This window comes from Hydra viridissima, unplaced genomic scaffold (assembly GCF_058129835.1).
Source record: "Hydra viridissima isolate aposymbiotic clone 2 unplaced genomic scaffold, HvirCarnegie_v1 scaffold_4, whole genome shotgun sequence".
NCBI lineage: Eukaryota > Metazoa > Cnidaria > Hydrozoa > Anthoathecata > Hydridae > Hydra > Hydra viridissima.
The window spans coordinates 10,498,925-10,519,358 of NW_028324303.1; the positions used below are offsets into that span (position 1 = coordinate 10,498,925).

Here is a 20,434-nt window from a genome sequence, read left to right on the forward strand (position 1 = left end):
TACAACTCTACATTTATAATATAAAATTGTGTTATCAAAGTATAATGTAACTTACTTTAAATATATTTTTAGATCTACCTAAAAATGGTGCGATGCTATGTTAGCAAGTCAGAACGAGGAAAAATGTCGCAAGATACAATATTACTTGCAGTAATACAAGTAACAAAATATAAAAGATCAATTAGTACAGAGTTAGTACAGAGTTCAAAATACCACGGAAGACTTTACAAAAGGGATTGCATAATGTACAATGGATTACCTTCTGCTAGTAATGCTTCATGCATACATGGTTCAATATTAAACACAATTGGAGTAATTTAAAAAATGTTTATACAATGTGTAGGCTAATTCTATTTACTTTGCAGTTATTTGAATCTGAGCAGGAAGTCTTGCTTGAACAATATCTTATGAAAGCAAGTGACATATACACCGTCTTTCTCCTAAGGAGGTCAGACGCTTTGCATATACACATACTCTTACCTGCAGCTGAATTATTCCCCAATCATGGACAGAGTTACAAATTGCAGGGATTGTGTGCAGGATTCTTGAAGAGGCATCCAAAACTTTCTATTTGTTCTCCTCAAGCAACAAGTTTAGCCCGCTGCACTAGCTTTAATCAGTATAATGTTAAATTGTTTTTCGACAACTTAAGTAATGTTTTGACAAGGTTGAAAGTGACCCCTGCAGACATGTGGAATATTGATAAGACCGAAATCACAACTGTGCAACACAAAAATGAAATACCAGGTGCCACTTCTAACCCTTTACTTTTACCAACACCTGAAGATGTAAGGCCTTTTGAAAAAGCTAAGCATAGAAAACAGAGAATAAATAGGCCTAAAATTGGAAACGAGTTTCTGCTTTATTAACAGATACCGCTGTTAAAAAAGCCTTGGAACATGAACAGAAGACATGAAAAGAAAAGAAAAAAAGGACTTTGAAACAAAAAAAAAATAAAACACATACTAAAAAACTATTCTCTACAAAAGTAGGTGATCCAAATAATTCTAAAACCAGCAAGATTCAATCTTGTCAAACTAAAAGAAAGAAACCGAACAAGAAAGATGAGGAATATGACATTGAAGATAAAAACGAAGATACTTTGTGTCTTAAATGCCTCAAACCTTTCCCTAGAGATGCAAAAAAACGTGTTTTTTTGCTGTCATGTTTTTTTCACCCAAAAAAACGTGTTTTTTTGGTTTTTTTGGGGTTTTTTTGGTTTTTTTGGAGTTTTTTTGGCTTTTACAGCTCTTTTTAGTTTTTTTGTTTACTTACTTTTAATTTTTTTTTAACTTATATAAAATGCTTAGTTTTGTTTGAGCATTTTAGATTCTATATCAAATTATATTAAAATTAATCTATTTTTATTAAAGCGTGAACAGAGTTCACAAAAGAGTTAAATTAATGATTTTTTTATTGCTAAAATAGTTAACAAACTATTTGTTCTTTTCAAAATTTGAATTCAAAAATTGATAAAAAAAACAATGTTATTTTAAGTTGTTTTTTTTAAACTAAAACTCATCTACAGAAGAATCTTGACTAGAAAACTCTGATTCTTGGTCAAATGACTCAAATTCTTGTTCAGGTGACTCTTCATCTGAAACATTTATTGATTCGTGAGATTTATCTGAATTATTTATTGGTTCTTTAGGCAGAATTGGTTGTTGTGTTGCACGCATATCTATTGCTTCCAGTTTTAAATTTTGCAATACAAACACTAATTTTGCTGCTCTTTCATTAGTTAATCTGTTCCTTTTGGCACTGTGAATATTTGCATAACTGCTAAAACCTCTTTCGCAAGCAGCACTTGTAGCAGGAAGCTGAAGAATTTTTGCTGCTACTTTTGCTAATTCAGTAGATGAACATAATCCCTTCCACCAGTTTGGACCGAACGTTAAGTCAACAGCTGTCCATATAAAAGTTTTTGAAAAAACTCCTCCTTTACATTGATAATTTGCTAAATCAGCCATCAAAATATCTATTTTGATATTAGGTGAGTTTACAGCAATTGAATATATCACTTCACATGCATCAATCTGTTAAAAAAATTTTGATATGAATTAATGGTTTTACTTGGTTTAATAAAAATAAACAAAAGTTACTAACAATTTAACCTTTTGTTCCCCATTTAAATATCTTCCTTGATATTTGGGGTCAAGTAGATTAGCAGCCATATGAACTTTTGTTAAGCAAAATTTTTTTCTTTTAGCAAATAGTTCTTTCATTTCTACTTCCTCTTTTTTTGTTAAAGGACTGCTTACTATGTTTTGAGTAATATTATTTTCTAAATTATAAAAGATTTCAACTATAGATGACAACATTGGGCTGTCGGCTTCTGTTATCTTGATTGCATCAGCTATTGGTGCTAGCAGCTTTAAAAATCCTTGAACATTATCCCAAAAAATATCTGATAACAAGCTATTTTTTGCTGTAGAATTCAATACACATCGCTCAGAGATGGCCAAAGATTTTAAAGACTGTTTATTTTTCTGTATACTCTCAAGACACGCCACAGTGGAACCCCATCTATTAATAAATAGATTTTAATCACATATCCTAATTTAATAATATAAAATTCGAAATAAAATAGATTACTATATAAAACTACGTTTTAATTAATTGTATAAAAATAATAATTACCTGGTCTTTACCGGTAGTTTTAATGAAATGTTTGAATCAACAGTTGATTTTTGAATTTCTTTAAATATTGCACCTATTATGTGAGAGTTTTTGATTTCCTTTACAATATCTGTTGCTTGTGACATTAACACACAAAGAGTAGGTATTTTTATAAAATCATTAAAAAGCAAATTGAGACCATGAGATATACATCCATAGCAATTAAGAAGAGGATAGCTGATTTTTAATAGTTTCCATACCTTTTTCATGTTTGCTGCGTTGTCTATTACTATTCCCATAACTTTTTTAGGATTAATTTCTTCTAATACCCTCCTTATTTCATCTGCTATATATTCCCCAGAATGACTTGATGAACCTGAAAACTATTACTTTCATGTAAATACTTTACAAACTGTTCAGTTATAAAATTAAAAGTTTTGAGCATGAAGAAATAAGTTACGATTTGGGAGAGAGTTAAAAACAATTTTTTTAAAAAATGTATTTATTATTTATTCTTAAAAATAAATATAAATTTATGTAAATTTTACCTGAAGGTAGTGATTTCCATAAAATAGGCAATGATGAAGGCAATGTCAACACAAAGTTAATAATTGCTTCATTTCTGCAAAATGTAAATAGTTTTCAAGTTTTAATTTTTAAATTATTTGCATAAACAATACATTAGTATTTTTGTATAAATTTATTAAACAAGTACCAACCTAATATTACTCCATCCATCACATATAAGTCCTACAGAATCTGCTATTGCAATTGATTCTTTAACATTGCTTGATATTCTATTGAATTCTTTATCCAAAAGTGTGTTTGACACTTCATACCTTGATGGGAGCTGATAAGCTGGGCGTAAGTTTTTCAAAAAGGTTTTCCAGTATTTATTATCAACTAAACTCATGGGTGACCCACTTGCGTAAATAGCTCTAGATAGATGTGCATCAATTGATTCCTATGACAATAATAATCTTAGATAAACAATTAAAAACAAATATGCTATACAAAAAAAAAAAAATGCTGATACCTTTTCATATTGTTTCATGCTATCAAACATTGAACAGGATTTACCACTTTTAGAAATTGGTTCAGAATTTTTTAAAGGGTCTGAAATAATGCTTGTGACATTTGTACTATTACTTGAAATAAGGTTTTTAAATTTACATGTTGCTTTTCTTTGTATTTTTTCTGTCGTGATTTTTTTTGACATGATTGTGTCATCATTTAAAAGTTTGTATTTGACTTCAACTGGACATTTTTTACATTTCTTAATATGCATGGCCATACGTGTTCCACTTTTTGACATAACATCATTGCAAAAAGAACATTGAACTCTTTCCATTTTGCTCACCTGGCTTGCTGGCTTAAACAAAATGCTCACAGATGTTTTCTTTCTACCCCCAGTGTGGCCACAGACTACTCTTTTATTACTACTCATTACTGTGTTTTAATCAAAAAGATGGGATTATTTTGATTAGAAATCTGCTTAATGCTTACAATACCTTATAAAGGCTATATTCTAAAATATTTTCATAATTCAGTTATACTATCAAAAAAAATAATAATAATAATTGTATTACTAAAAATTTACTTTACTACAAATTATGAAAGGGAAAATTAAAAAATAAAAATACTACAACACACTTATGCAACATTTATAACATGATTTAAAGTACTATTTCAACTTTCTGAAATTAAATAATGGCAAATTTAACTTATTTGCAATTGCAGAAATAAAGTTAAAAAACAAAAAGCATAAAATAAGATAGCAAAATTTGAAAAAATTAAAACTATGCAAACTTATACAATACATATACATTTTGCAATGCAGCGTTATTTTATTTATAAATTAAAAAACATAAATTAAAAAAGGTCTCATTCATTCTACAAATTACAAAAATTCGCTCATTCTGTTGAAAAATTTGTTTTTAATGTTGAAGAAAAACTGTTTCGAACTCAAAAAACATATCTACATAAAAAAACAAACAAAAAAGACAAATCTCCTTTACTTATGTCTCTGTATTTTACAAGAAAAATGTTTCTTCAAATAATTTTTTCAATTTTTGTTTAGCTTATCATAAGTAAGTCATTGAAAAACAATAATAATTAATCTGCTGATAATAATTAATGTTATTTGATGAACATTTGAAGAGCTTGTAAAACAAGACAGATAAATGGTATGTTAAATAAGAGAATGACAAAGTGTTTTAATATCACCCAAAAACACACTTTTGAGGTGATATTTATTTAAATGTTTAAGGTGTTAAAGTAGTTAGTTAAAAAAATACAAAAAAAAAAATTTGTGGGGATCTGCTACTTTATGAACTTTAAAGGCAATAATAACAAAATCTTATGTTAAATAAAGGAATGAATATTCTCTTTTAGTAAATAACACTTAAAAACAAATTTTTAAAATTATTTCAGTGTTTAAAAAAAGAAAAAGAGTAGTTTAAAAAAAACAACCAAAAAAACCAAAAAACGAAGCAGTTGGTTTTTTTGGCCAAAAAAACCGGTTTTTTTGCCAAAAAACAAGAACCAAAAAAACGACTCACATCTCTAAGTGGTCTGAGAAAAAACTTTTATCATTAGTGGTCTGAGAGCAAATGTAAAAAACAAATGTCAATGAATTAGTATGATTACTAATAAATTTATAAAGTAAAAAAAAATATATATATATTGTAATATCCGTGTTCGGCATAATAGACACATGCCTTGTATTGTTAGCATTTTTATTGTGAATAAAACATGGCGGTTAGCACGCTTTAGCTTATGTTGTATTCAGTTCGTGATTCAACACAAACATCAAATATTACATGGTACCAGAAGTAAACCTGTGTTTAAAATAAAATGGAACAACTTAGACCATTAGAGGCAATGAATTTAAATGGCAATGTTTCAGAAAACTGGAGAAAATGGAAGCAGAGATGGAATCTTTATAAAATAGCTTCAGGAGTCAATGACAAAAATGAAGATATTCAATGTGCCATTTTCCTTCACATGATTGGCGAAGACGCTTTAAGAGTATATGATACATTCATCTTCACAATCGAAGAAAAAGACAAATTAACACCTTTAGTTCAAAAGTTTGAATGTTATTTCAACCCAAAAAAAAACATAACTTATGAACGATATTTATTTAATACATGTATCCAAGATAGCAGACTATTTACTGACTTCTTGATTGATTTACAAAATAAAGCTAAAACATGCGAGTTTGGAACCCTCGAGGAAAGCCTTATACGAGACAGAGTAGTCTGTGGTATCGACTCTAAAGCTGCCAGAGAAAGACTACTTCAAGACACTGAGCTCACTCTAGAAAAAACAATCAGTTTTATGAGAGCATATGAAACATCAAAAATACAACTAAAAGCCCTTGAAAATACAATCCAGGCAGATTCCATAAACAAACATGGAAACAGAACTAAATTCAACTCACTAAAGATTGATAAACCCTTACAAAAACCTTGCTATTACTGTGGATCACAACATACTTCCTCGTTTTGCCCAGCATATGGCCTAAAGTGCACAGCATGTGGAAAACTTAACCATTTTGCCAAAGTATGTAGATCCAAAACCAATCGCTTTAATACTAATACTGTAGACCAAGTTGATCAAAAGGAAATTAACGTTGCAGAGCTATATATTTATCATGTTGCAGCATCGATGGAATGTGCTGACGATTTAACAGCAAATATTACAGTTAACAACAAAAATATAACATTTAAATTAGATACTGGAGCCCAATGTAATGTCATTCCATACAACGTCTACAACTCTATTCCTAGAAGACCTCCTCTCAAAAAAACAATAACCAGACTAAAATCATATGGAGGAAACAATATTCCTGTACTAGGAACTTGCAATCTAACTGTTGAAAATAATAACATTTCACGAGTGTGCCAGTTTTTTGTTGTATCTCTATCCAATGTAAAACCACTTCTTGGTCTAAGTTCCTGCAAATCTCTTGAAATACTAAACATTAACAATGTTGAAATTGATAAAGCTAACATTTTAAAACATTATGGTGACGTTTTCACTGGTCTTGGTTTAGTTAAAGGAAACTATCACATCGCAGTTGCTGAAAATGCAATCCCAGTCATTCATGCACCAAGGAAAGTACCAATGACTATCCTTCCTAAACTTAAAAGCACACTTGACCGTTTAGTTAAAGCCACAGTGATCTCAAAAATTTCTAAACCGACACCTTGGGTACACTCATTGGTCATCATAGAAAAAAAAGATGGATCTTTAAGATTATGCATTGATCCGAAAGAACTAAACAAATCTGTTTTAAGACAATACAAAACCACTCCATCTACAGAAGAAATCTCTAGCAAACTTTGCGGCAACAAAGTTTTCACTGTTATAGACATGGCTGATTGCTATTGGCATATAAAACTAGATGAACCTTCTTCAGAGCTATGCACATTTAACACTCCATATGGCAGATACAAATTCAACCGCATGCCATTCGGCATATCATGCGCATCTGATGCTGCACAGGAGATGATTGAACTTAATTTTGGTGATATCCCAAATGTTTTGGCTATCCACGATGATTTGATTATTGCAGCTAAAACAGATACAGAGCATGATACAATTTTCCAAGAAATCCTACAACGAGCTCGTGATAGAAACATCAGATTCAACCTAAAGAAAATACAATTTCGAGTATCTGAGGTCAAGTATCTTGGCAACATAATCAGCCATGAAGGCATAAGAATTGATCCTGAAAAAACTAAAGCTATATCTGCATACCCATTACCTACATGTCAAGCAGATTTGCAATGGCTCTTAGGAATGGTCAACTATCTGCGACAATTTATCTCAAATATGTCAGAGATAACTGCTCCCCTTCGCCAGCTGCTTAAAAAAGACATACTCTGGTCATGGAACCATGAACATACCAGTGCTATAGAAAAAATTAAACAGATTCTTTCATCTTCTCCTGTACTCTCATTCTTCGACACTTCAAAAGATGTCCAGATTCAGGTAGACGCATCTTCACATGGATTAGGAGCCTGTATTATGCAAGAAGGTCACCCGATCAGCTATACTTCCCGTAGTTTAACCACAGCAGAACAGAGATATGCCCAAATAGAGAAAGAACTTTTAGCAATAGTTTTTGCTTGTGAACGTTTTAACCAATATACCTATGGGCGACAGGTCTCCATAGAAAGTGATCACAAACCTCTTGAATATATCTTGCACAAGCCGCTGTCAGAAGCACCACCTCGCATACAAAGACTTCTGATAAGACTTCAAAAATATCAAGTTGTAGTAAAATATGTTCCAGGTAAAGATCTACACATTGCTGACTCCTTATCACGTGCCCACCTCAACATTTTTGACGAAGATGATAGCCTAAATGAGGACTGCAACGTTATGATCCACACTTTAGTTCAAAATTTGCCAATATCAACAAATAGACTAAAGCAATTGCAGCACGACACTAAACTTGACCCTGCGCTCTCTCAAATAACAAACTATATAACTTATGGTTGGCCCCTACACCAACAAATGCTTTGCGGTGAAGAAAAGAAATATTGGAACATCAGAAACAACTTACACATAGCAGAGGGAATAATTCTAAAAGAAAATAAAATAGTCATACCAACCGCTATGAGACCCCTCATATTAAGACAGCTCCACTTATCGCACCTTGGCACCGAGAAGACAAAAGCTAGAGCGAGAAATGTTGTTTACTGGCCAGGACTTACAAGCGACATTGATAAACTAATACTTAACTGCAAAAAATGCCTTAAATACCGTAATAACAACAAAAAGGAAAAAATCATTCAACACGACATTCCTGACTTACCGTGGAGTAAAGTAGGATCAGACATATATGAGTTGCATGGAAAAATCTATGTAATTGTTATAGACTACTTTTCTAAATTTATAGAGAGCAGTGTCATTCCTGACAAAACGGCATTCTCTGTTATCAAGTTCATGAAAACCATTTTTACTCGTCACGGAATACCTTCAAATCTCATTGCCGATAACAACCCCTACAACAGTGCAGAGTTCCTTAACTTCTCAAAAGAATATGGGTTCAACGTCACTCCATCAAGTCCTAACTACCCCCAATCAAATGGTCTCAGTGAAATGGGCGTGAAAATTATGAAGAAAATACTAAAAAAATGCGACAACCCTGAACTTGGCCTTCTAGAATACCTTAACACGCCTCTTACAGGTATGGACTACTCTCCATCCCAACTTCTCATGAACAGAAGAACGCGAACAACCCTACCTGTGCACCGTGATTTACTTATACCAGCAGTTCCACTAAATGCTTATAGCCAGATCACCAAGTCCAGAAATCGTCAAAAACAATACTATGACCGGAACGCATCTGAACTCCCAAATCTCGTAGCAAACGACACTGCCTGGATGAAAAAAGATGGAACATGGAAGAAAGTGACAGTTAAAGAAAAACTAACACTATCCAGTAGGGGTGTTCAAAAAAAAAAAATTTCGAAAACGCGAATACACAACAAGCTAAATTTGGGGCAAATGTAAAAAAAATACGATTACAAAAAAAAAAAGTCAAAAATATTGAGATTTACCTTGTGCTCAAGCGTCAAAACCCCCCTAAAAATGCCCCAAATAGTACCCTCGTAGCAAGGCTTTGAGCACAAGGTAAATCTTAATATTTTTAATTTTTTTTTTTTTTAATGTGCTCATAATAATCTATACTTTTTTTTAAAATTGATGTGTATCCGTGATTTTTCTTAAAAGTTCTTTAAATTTAAAACGATTTTATGCAAAAAAACGAAAATATGCGCATTTAACAAAAAAGAATGCGCAATAATTCGTACTTATTTTATTTGTTTATATTCACATTGTTTGGTTTTTTAATCATTAATGTTTCTTTTGTTATTTGATTTGTGTACTTTGTTTGCATTTTTCTTTTGTTCTCACTTAATAAACAATTATATTACCTGTCTAAAACTTGTAAAAAGAAAAAACTGACAATTGTAAATTAACGTTAATGTATATTGCGAAATTCTGCAGTAAACATTATAGTTTCATCTCATATTTTGAAATTAGTGAACGTCATTTCTTTTAAAATAGTTTTAAAAATTATAATGGACAATTTAATAGAAAACAAAGGAGAGTCACAAAAAATGAAAGTTTCAAGTGCAAATAAAAGTAAGAAACTATTAAAAAGTGGCAATGAAAAGCGAAATATAAAAATGAAAAGAAACAAACATTTTATTATTGAGAAAGTGAAACCAGCAATACCAAGTAACGAATTTGTTTTGAGCTTTTTTTAATTTTAAATATCTAGTTTAGGATATAAGACTATAGTTAATAATGTGAAATCTTATGACTATAAGATTTTACGTTGTACAAGAGCAAACTCAACCTGAATATTTTTGTTATTAACTTTAGTTGATCAACTGCCAACTGGATTAGATATTTTACAACACATAGCTTTTAATAAGTCGACGCTTTCTAAAACCTCAAAAAAGTCAATGATAATTGCATGCTCGGTAAAAAAAGACAGAAAATACGAGAGATGTGTTGAACTGCATTGTAGGTGTATTCTAAGCAAAATCAAGGGTCCCTGGCTTAAAGCTGGATTCCCTCTTCAATCAGATAATAACTTGATACAAAAGCTGAATAAGTTGAACAAAAAATATTTGAATTTGAAAAAAAACATGCACAGGAGGTCGCCTTTAGAATTAAAAAAGCAACAAGACTTTAGAAAAGAGCTGGGAAAAATCTTTTGGGCAGGAATAGCTGACTTACAAAACTGGATAAAGAAGGACAAGAATAGATCAGACCTAGATAGGAAAGAGGACCTAGATTTTTTATACGATCAAGAACACAACAGAAAGTTATTTCTAGGGCCTGAAGACAAAAAATATAGCGAGAAGGTATTATATATTATAATATAAATCCATATTATAAACCTTTTTTCTGAATTTAAAAACTCTTCTATCATTGCTCACTCTTCTCCAATTTTTCATTGGTTTTTATTTTGGGTACATTAATTTTTATTTTATAATGTATGCTGTTTAGATTTCGGAGAATACAAGAAAGAGAAATCCATCTATAAAAAATGCTGCTAAATCAGTAGAAGTAAGTTCAGAGTTAGAATTTGGTACGGACACCAGCGAAGATTCATCTTTTGATTCCGATTTTGAACCAGGATATCGGCGTTCTATAGAGTCAAGTAGTCTTATAAAAGCTGAGATCCCAAAAGATATTATTTCTGGTAATGTTGCTCTTATTGCCACAATTACTGATATTTCTCCAAACGTTTTGACAAAAGTTACTGCTGCAATCCTTGATAGTTCTGGGGTTGATCTTACAAATGTAAATTGCAGCAGGTCAACAGCATCTAGAAAGATGAAACAAACAGCTCATGAAATGGCAGTTATTGCTAAAGAAGATGTCGAACTTAGCATCCGAGCTTCTCCCTACCCATGCATTATACATTTTGACGGAAAGACACTTTTTGAAATTAATAATGGAAAAAAATTAAAGCATGATAGACTTGCGGTTCTGGCAACTATTGATAATGACTCCCATCTTCTCGGAGTTACGCCATTACCCTCTTCATCTGGAGAAGATCAGTACAATGGTGTAATGAAAGTCTTAAAAGAGTACAATCTCGAATCAAAGATTGGATTACTTTGTTTTGATACCACATCAAGCAATACAGGAATACATAAAGGATCTTTAATAAGAATATCTACTGAGTTAAATAAGTATCTAATTCTTTTAGCTTGCAGACATCATGTTTCTGAGTTGAGAATCACACACTTTTGTGAGGCTATAACAAATGAAAAAACTACGGCCCCCGATAACCCTTTGTTTAAACATTTCAAAAACTTGTTTGAGCAGCCTAATTTTGAGTACAACCCATCTATGTTAGTAAAATTTGGTTGGGAAGAAATTAAAGGAACCGTTGTTGAAAAAGCTGCTACAGAATCTCTTGAGTATTGTAGATCTTACTTATTGAGAAATAATATTGTACGGGAAGATAGAAAAGAACTTGCAGAGCTAGTGGTCAGCTATCTTTCTCCTTCTATCATTAAAATTCGAAAAACTGGAGCGGTTCATCATGCAAGATTTCTTGGGAAATCTATATATTATTTAAAAATGCAAATTCTTTCAACTCAAATTGATTTTATTCAAAAAAATAGAGAACATATTAAGGTAATAACTGAATTTATAGCTTGTTTTTATGCAAAGTGGTACCTGCAATCAAATGATACAATAAAGCTCCTTTTATGGATGTAACTGCTATTCATCAAATGCATCAGTATAAAGCAGTATGTGCAGAACCATTTGCTGTTGATGCTGTGTTGAATTCTTTATTTAAACATACATGGTATCTTGACTCAACTCTGATTCCTTTAGCCTTGCTGGATGATGGTGTTGCACTCGAAGAAAAGAAAAAAATTGCTGCTGCAATATTATCATTTCCAAAACCTAAGTCATGTTCCTTTAAAACTGAAAATAAGCAAAAAAAAGATATAGAAAAATTGTTGAAAATTGAACTTAACATTCATCAGCAAATTCCTAGCTTAGCTTCTTTGGTTGATGAGTTCTCTTGGTTAATGTTTGATATGATCGGAATAAAAGATCAACGAGTTATGATTGGCTGACCTTGCCACCTCAGTATTGGCACACGCAATCAACATATAAATTATTTTTAAATTTTGCAAAAAGTATTGTTTGTGTAAACGACCACGCTGAAAGGGCAATTGGAATGATGCAACAATTTGTTCACCGCTACAGAGACGAGGAAGAAAAACAAAATAGGCTTATTGCTGTGGACAAAACTCGCTCAATTTTTAAGGCATCAGGCAGTGAATCTTTATTAACCAAGAAACAAAATAACAAAGTTATAAGCAAGAAAAGAATCGCAAAGGGATTACTTAGCTTACGCTCCAAAATTCAGAAGATAGCTTGAACTTTTGTATTTATATTAAAAAAATATTTTTTAAAGATACAAGTTGCACGTAATTTAAGTTTGTATCATTCAATCAACCTATAAAAAAAACGTTTTTCTAAAAAGCTTAATACAAATAAAATGAAAACCAAACACTGTGAATATAAACAAATAAAATAAGTACGAATTATTGCGCATTCTTTTTTGTTAAATGCGCATATTTTCGTTTTTTTGCATAAAATCGTTTTAAATTTAAAGAACTTTTAAGAAAAATCACGAATACACATCAATTTTAAAAAAAAGTATAGATTATTATGAGCACATTAAAAAAAAAAAAAATTAAAAATATTAAGATTTACCTTGTGCTCAAAGCCTTGCTACGAGGGTACTATTTGGGGCATTTTTAGGGGGGTTTTGACGCTTGAGCACAAGGTAAATCTCAATATTTTTGACTTTTTTTTTTTGTAATCGTATTTTTTTTACATTTGCCCCAAATTTAGCTTGTTGTGTATTCGCGTTTTTGAAACTTTTTTTTTTTGAACACCCCTACTACCCAGATCATACAACGTGGTAGATAAATATGGAAGAGTATATCGACGCAATCGTAAACATCTGATTAAAACCAATGAGCAACCACTAGCATATCAGCATGAGCAACTTGATTTACCATACGATTTACCGGCAGTTAGCACACCTCCTACCTTAAATGAGGAAACAGCAAGAAATGAAATAGAAGAAGCTACAATCATTCCCGAAACTCTATCGACTGAACCGCAGCCTGACGTACGCAGATCGTCAAGGACTAAAAACAGACCTGCCTACTTGAGGGACTTCATTTAACTGTGTATATTATAAAGAACTTATTAACTATATGATATATATGCATATCTTTTTTAAAAAAAAAAAAAAAAAAAAAAATTATAGAAGGAAGATGTAATATCCGTGTTCGGCATAATAGACACATGCCTTGTATTGTTAGCATTTTTACTGTGAATAAAACATGGCGGTTAGCACGCTTTAGCTTATGTTGTATTCAGTTCGTGATTCAACACAAACATCAAATATTACATATATATATATATATATATATATATATATATATATATATATATATATATATATATATATATATATATATATATATATATATATATATATATATATATATATATATATATATATAACAAACTTTTACTATCATCAGTTTCTCTGAAGCAATCTAATTAGCCAACTGTAGTTGCTTAAATTTGACAAGCTTGAATAAAATAATTTATAATACAATGAAAGATTAAATAAATAAACGTATATTTTAGAAAAAGCGCTTTACACAAGACACAAACAAAATCATATCACATATCCTAAAATGTCATTAAAAAACTCTAAACTTTCGATTTCTGCTTTCTACAAAAATTTATTGGTGAAAATAAATTCTTAAATAGCTTCATAAATCCCTGCTTCATCTGGGTATCTTTTTGAGACACTCTTTAAAATATAAAATTCATACTTCTTGCTTAAATGCTATTAGTAAAAATCTGCATACTTAAAAAGTTTAAACATAACATATTACCAACTAAAACACCATACAATTTTGTCTTTGAAAAAGCAAACTTTTGTTTGGTTTTGTTCGTGGAATTGGTTTGCCCCATCATGTTTAACAAACAGCGCAACTCAATCGTTAACAGCCTAAAAAGTTAGTAATTATTTGAATCAATATTTACAACACTCATGCTTCAGGAAAGAAAGCATATAATGATATGCTTAAAAAAGCGTATAATAATATTTAATATAATATATATATTTGCAAACACTTTTTAAATAATCCATTAAAAACCATTGCCATTTCGGCTTGGAAAGGTGTAGAAAATTGATCTACTGCTCAATAACACGTTTTACATTATCTTTTAAGTTAACTCCACCAATTTTTGCTATTTGCAAAACCTGCTTTCAAAAAAATCTTTAATCAATGTTTATATAACTATATAATTAAAGGCAATCTTTTATAAAATCCCTTACATTTTTAAACAAATTAAAAAACATTGAAAGTTGAAAAAACAAAAAGTAATTATGTATAGAATGACATATTATAATAAATAAAATTAAATTATATTCTTTAATCAACTTTTCAGTTAATAATATAAATGAATTTACCATGACAATATAAAGAAAAAATTCAAACTAGCAATAGCAACCGGGCAACTTACCCATTTAGAAAAAAATGACACTGTCATTTAACGTAGTATCTAGCTCAATAAGCTGTTCTATTGAACTCATGCATTTATTTGCAGATCTTCGCATACAACTGAAGAAACATTTTGAAGATCCTTTACCATACTTTTACTTTCTAAAAGTTGTTTAAAAACCTTTTTCTGAAATTCTAAAAAAAAAAAATGCAATTTATTAAGCATGTATATAAATTTTTTTTTAATACATAAAATTCTTTTTTTTTTATTCTTTACCATATAAAAAACAAAGAAAAGACAAATCCAAAAAGAAACACAATTATTCACAAACATAATTACTCACACTCTTCTTCAGATTCCTCAATCCAGAGTCGTGAAATTAAATCCTTCACATACTTCTTTATCTATTAGTAATTATTTAGTAAAATAAATATAAACAATAAATGTAAAAACTAAAATGTAGAATAAGTGTAAACAGATTACAATATATATCTAGGCAATAATAATAAAATAAACAGATTCAAAATATTACTTATCCCAAATTAGAAAGGAAAAAGTTTTTTTGATATTGCACTTCACTATTAATATAAAACATTAATAATATTTTTTTTTATTCATATTTAACAATTAAAATAGCAATGAATACAGTAAAAATAACCAACCATCTTTTACCCAAAACAACTGCCTCTGTTTCAATCTTATTTTCAAAATAAACAACTTAAGCCCAAGATTTTGAAGCCATTATAATAGATTATCTAAATGGATATCATTTTTTTTACTTACTTACATATATATATATATATATATATATATATATATATATATATATATATATATATATATATATATATATATATATATATATATATATATATATATATATATATATATATATATATATATATATATATAATCTATGTGTATATATACAAATAGCTGTCATGTTTTGAAAATGTTTAAGACAGAATTTGAAAAATTTTTCTTCCACAGGATGTTTGTCCACTAAAATACCTCCTCCGACCAAAAGTTTTTTAATGGCTTATTACTCCAACAACTAATTTAAAAATGTCCAAATTTTGCTACTGACTGAGCTGAAATTCATTTTGTATAGATATTTATATACATTTATGTGAAATTTTAAAAAAAGCATGAATATATAAAGCAGACATACAAACACACAATATGTCTTTAAAATATTGTCTGTTAACAGATTAAATTTAGTCTGACTTATTATATTTTATTAGCTTTGATATTACTTTGTACATCTGAACATTATTAAATTTAATTAAAAAATTTACCCTGAGATTTATGTATATTATATACAATTTGATATAAAATCTAAAAGTTTTAAATTATTCACAATAAAAATAGATTATAAAATATGCTTTCTATTAAGTTTTCCTTGCCTTTCCATTACGGCAAATTATTTTTGTAATGGCTGCATCAATGAGACATAAATTGTCAATGTGCTACTCAGGTGATATAAGGCCAGTCCAAACTTTTATGGTAGTTCATCCTTCCTTCTATAACTTCTTTTTAAAAAAATTTAAGGGCTAAATCTTTTAGCAGCGGAAACTTTTCTTCATATTTCCAATAATTTAAAGCATCATTGTTTTTATCTACAATAGATTGATTAAAGAAAACATCAACTTCTTGAGCAGCTTGTACAAGAGACACTAGATCTGAGTTTATATGACCATCATTTTCTGAAAAATAATTACAAATGAAATTACAAAATAGGAGTTTTGTAATTATATTTTATGAAATAAGATAAAATTGGCAAAGCAATTTTTATAAACAACTTACAAAACTTTTAGAAGTATTAAATAAATATAACACTAACATCTGTTGTCAATAATATACAGTAATATGTTATAATAAAATAATAATTAAATGAATTTTGATAATAATAATAAGAAAAATTGATATTCTTATTTAGTTTTTGATAATAGTAAGAAAAATTGAAACCTTTTATGAACTTACTAAGTTTATGAGTTCTGATATTTGTAGTTTGTCAACAGTTGTTCCAAATATATGTACTTTACAAAGATTTTTATCAAAAGTTGATCAAAAAGATGATACAGTTCAAATAACGAAACATCTTTTAGCATCTTTAAATAAGAGATTCTTTTCTCAAGATAATCTAGATATTACAAATGACGAGAGATATGTTTTATCCACCATTATTGATCCTCGCTACAAGTTCAAATTTCTTATTGATAAAAGAGAGCAAGCAAGATCAATGCTATTAGAGGCTGTAGTAAAAAATCAAGGAAATAAAAATGAACTTTCACCAGAAGTTATTAATATTGCTACTTGTTCCAATAATTTTACACCAAGAGCCAAAAAAAAAAGAAAGTTGATTTGACAGAGAATGACTTTGATTCTTGCTTTTTAGAACTTGCGGAATATGAAGGAAATGGAGGTAAGAACTTTTTTCTGTTTTTAAGAAATTTTACAACAAACTTGTCGTTTAATAGTACTTAAAAATTAAATAAGAATATCAATTTTTATTATTATTATCAAAAACTAAATAAGAATATCAATTTTTCTTATCATTATTATCAAAATTCATTTAATTATTATTTTATTATAACATATTACTGTATATTATCGACAACAGATGTTAGTGTTATATTTATTTAATACTTCTAAAAGTTTTGTAAGTTGTTTATAAAAATTGCTTTGCCAATTTTATCTTATTTCATAAAATATAACTACAAAACTCCTATTTTGTAATTTCATTTGTAATTATTTTTCAGAAAATGATGGTCATATAAACTCAGATCAAGTCTCTCTTGTACAAGCTGCTCAAGAAGTTGATGTTTTCTTTAATCAATCTATTATAGATAAAAACAATGATGCTTTAAATTATTGGAAATATGAAGAAAAGTTTCCGCTGCTAAAAGATTTAGCCCTTAAATTATTAGCACCACCAGCATCTTCTGTATTTTCAGAGAGATTGTTTTCTGAATATGGAAATATTTATGAGAAAAAGCGATCAAGGCTGTTACCTCAACGCGGAGAAATGTTGTTGTTTATACATCATAATGCAAATAAATTTACAAATGAGTGATAAAATCTGTAGTTCTTGTGTACAGTTAGTTCTTAATTCAATTTGAATGATATTTTATTGAATCATTTTTTAAATTTAATTTAGATTAATTAATTATTAGATTATTCAAAAAGATGAACACATTAAAGTTTGTGTTCTAGGTTCTGTCATGGTTAAATTGTATCTTTAAGACTGCAGCAATAGCTTATATAATTTTTTTCTTGTTATTGATAAACATGAAGTATCCGGTATAACCAACCGGATAATATACAAATCCGGCCCGGATATCCGGCCGGATAACCTATCCGGGACACCCCTAGTGTACAGTATCTCAGACAACTCAAAACCAGTGTTTTCAACTTAATGTTTCAATCAATTTGCAAAAACCAACATAGAATTATCTATAAATAGTTATTGCAAACATAACCAAAACATCATAATGAAACTACAATACCTAAAATACTGTTAGTAAAAAAAACTATTTTCAAAAAGATTTTACTATAATCAAACAGTAAAAAAATTGTTCTTATCCGACAATCGTAATTTAAAAACGGATAACTTTAACGAAATATTTGAAAAATATATGCAAAAAAATATATACCACTATTTGAAAAAGGAGCAACTTTAAAGCGTAAAAGAAATTTAATATTAACAAAATATCGCAAAAAAAACTTTTACACAACAAAATGGCAATTTCAAACTTTACGCATGAGTTAGATTCTAATAGTCGATATGTGGCCCGGGAAAATCGTGCAGTTCCCGTCTGACTCCCGGTGCCATAACCCGGGTGATAACCATACCAAATCCCCGGTTCAATACCGTACTTTAGAAACTTTAAACATAGTCATAAGAATACATAGTCTGGAAACACGGACCGTTTCCATTGTTTTTCGATTTTAAGTTGAAAACTGCACAACGACCCGGCGAACCTGCACAAGTTTAAGAAATGGCATCTTTTAACAGCGATTTCGAGACAAATAGTGATTTAGAATGTTTGTTTGACGTGGTTGAAGGAGGATTTTTGAACAATGACATTAACTTAGTTACAGATATAGATTCTATTGTTTCTGATATCGATATTTATAGAGATAATGTCGAACAAAATGCATGCATTCAGTGTCCCAAAGTTTACAAGACAATTAGAGGTTTAAAGAGACACATTGCATCGAAGCATATTTTAGAGAGTTTTGAAATAGGTTCTTCCAAAATGTATAATACATTGTCACCACTAAAGCTGAAAAGCATAGTTGAAGAATGTGCAAGTTTATTGCAAATGGACATGTGTCTGCCATTTGATATAAGAAAACAGTTCTCATGTGAGAAATTTAGTTTTTCAATAGATGATGCTGAAAATCTTTGGCAAAAGTTAAAACCAATAATAGAAAAGTTTAATGGCAATAGTGATTTATTTTATCAAGATTATTATGGATTGTTGAGCAAAAATCTACTAGCTTCACACTTCAGCGACCTAACTTTGAGTAATACACTACTCACTGAAATGTCTTCTCTTATATTAAACAATCTTTCTGATATAAAACCAAATACTATTGAATCTGTAAATACAACTCAGGAAATAACTGATATAGAGAGAAAGAGTTTACAATATCTTATTGGATATATTTTTCAGAGAGTGTATACTAAATTCAAAAGTAGTAAAAGTGTATGTAAGTATAGCCAACAGAGTGTTTCAATTTTACTGCGCTGCAGGGTTATGGAAGATGATACTCAGACACTTGTAAATATTAGAGATAGAGGGGGTTTGTGGAAAGTAAACAATGTAATTCAAGATCTTTTTCTGACATGCAAGAATATTTTTCGTAGAAAAACAACACAAGTTTTTTCAAAACTAGACCCTGAAGTTCTAATTGAGTCCATGTTGACAAATTATATTGTTTTATCCTTTTATAAACAAGTTTGCAATAATCCAGAATCAACTGAAGTTAGTAAGAATTTGCTAGAACACTTAATTACATTATTTGTAAGAGTGCGTTCCTTTTCTTATGCCAAAGACATTATTGAAAAACATAAGATGAGAAAGAAAATCTGCAAGACTCGTTCATTGCGATGCGAAATAAAGAAAGCAAGTGAAGGATATTAACATAAATATTGAACATAAAAGGCTATTTTCATAGCCACATATCTTTTTAAAACATTAATGGCATAAAACTACTTTAATTCTGTTTCAAATTTTCCTTAATAGTTACTTAATTTATTAAGATGGTACTTCAATAAACTTTTTGTTAGCTTTTTGTTGTAAATCTTATAGTAAATTCAGGGTTATGATCAATTGCGTATTTATATATATATATATATATATATATATATATATATATATATATATATATATATATATATATATATATATATATATGTATGCATCACACTGATTTAGAGATAGATGAGGGTACATGCATAGACTGGTTTAGGGAGAACCTAGAAGTAAGTTGATAACACATTGAAAGGTTTGGGTTAGGGCAGGGATCAGCTTTTTTTCATTATTCTTCCTTTTTCTAAAAAAACACACTTAAAGTTTAACTTAGTTGTACTTGATGGATGCCCGACAATTTATATTAATAAAATACACCAATTGTATTTTGTTTAGAAATATTTTTTGAAGAAAAATAATGCCTTTATGCTAATTCATTTATAGTTACTCTT

At 29.5% G+C, this 20,434-nt stretch overlaps 2 protein-coding genes, 1 long non-coding RNA gene and 1 pseudogene across 5 annotated transcripts; 2 read left to right on the forward strand and 2 right to left on the reverse strand.

Moving 5' to 3' along the window:
- Positions 1-1,487: 1,487 nt before the first annotated feature.
- On the reverse strand, positions 1,488-4,171 carry LOC145195294 (E3 SUMO-protein ligase ZBED1-like). 2 transcript variants are annotated; one of them, XM_080073098.2, is made up of 6 exons: positions 3,656-4,171; positions 3,339-3,583; positions 3,168-3,241; positions 2,641-2,995; positions 2,115-2,526; positions 1,488-2,036 (listed from the first exon to the last, which is right to left on the reverse strand). In XM_080073098.2, exons 1-6 carry the CDS (start codon positions 4,064-4,066, stop codon positions 1,512-1,514), a joined length of 2,022 nt encoding a protein of 673 aa, XP_079929224.2. In that variant the 5' UTR covers positions 4,067-4,171; the 3' UTR covers positions 1,488-1,511. The 2 variants fall into 2 exon arrangements, with proteins under 2 accessions (XP_079929224.2, XP_089941016.1); XM_090084890.1 differs by having other exon boundaries at positions 3,339-3,557; positions 3,656-4,070.
- A 5,838-nt stretch (positions 4,172-10,009) lies between these two features.
- LOC149889849 (uncharacterized) lies at positions 10,010-12,695 on the forward strand (annotated as a pseudogene).
- A 1,022-nt stretch (positions 12,696-13,717) lies between these two features.
- LOC149889850 (uncharacterized) lies at positions 13,718-15,482 on the reverse strand. 2 transcript variants are annotated; one of them, XR_016451388.1, is made up of 4 exons: positions 15,394-15,482; positions 15,065-15,125; positions 14,743-14,915; positions 13,718-14,224 (listed from the first exon to the last, which is right to left on the reverse strand). It is a non-coding gene; the product is annotated as an uncharacterized LOC149889850 (long non-coding RNA). The 2 variants fall into 2 exon arrangements; XR_016451387.1 differs by having other exon boundaries at positions 15,384-15,482.
- Positions 15,483-18,707: 3,225 nt separating this feature from the next.
- Positions 18,708-19,880, forward strand: LOC149889851 (uncharacterized). The gene has a single exon (XM_090085949.1). It carries the CDS (start codon positions 18,723-18,725, stop codon positions 19,872-19,874), a length of 1,152 nt encoding a protein of 383 aa, XP_089942075.1. The 5' UTR covers positions 18,708-18,722; the 3' UTR covers positions 19,875-19,880.
- The last annotated feature ends 554 nt before the right edge of the window (positions 19,881-20,434 follow it).

Excerpts from the sequence above, each read along its gene's own strand:
- LOC145195294 (XM_080073098.2), bottom strand. The coding sequence starts at position 4,066 with ATGAGTAGTAATAAAAGAGTAGTCTGTGGCCACACTGGGGGTAGAAAG. Across the intron at positions 2,996-3,167 it reads ATGGAAATCACTACCTTCAG|GTTCATCAAGTCATTCTGGG; the intron begins GTAAAATTTACA and ends AATAGTTTTCAG. Across the intron at positions 2,527-2,640 it reads AAACTACCGGTAAAGACCAG|ATGGGGTTCCACTGTGGCGT; the intron begins GTAATTATTATT and ends ATTTATTAATAG.
- LOC149889851 (XM_090085949.1), top strand. The coding sequence starts at position 18,723 with ATGGCATCTTTTAACAGCGATTTCGAGACAAATAGTGATTTAGAATGT.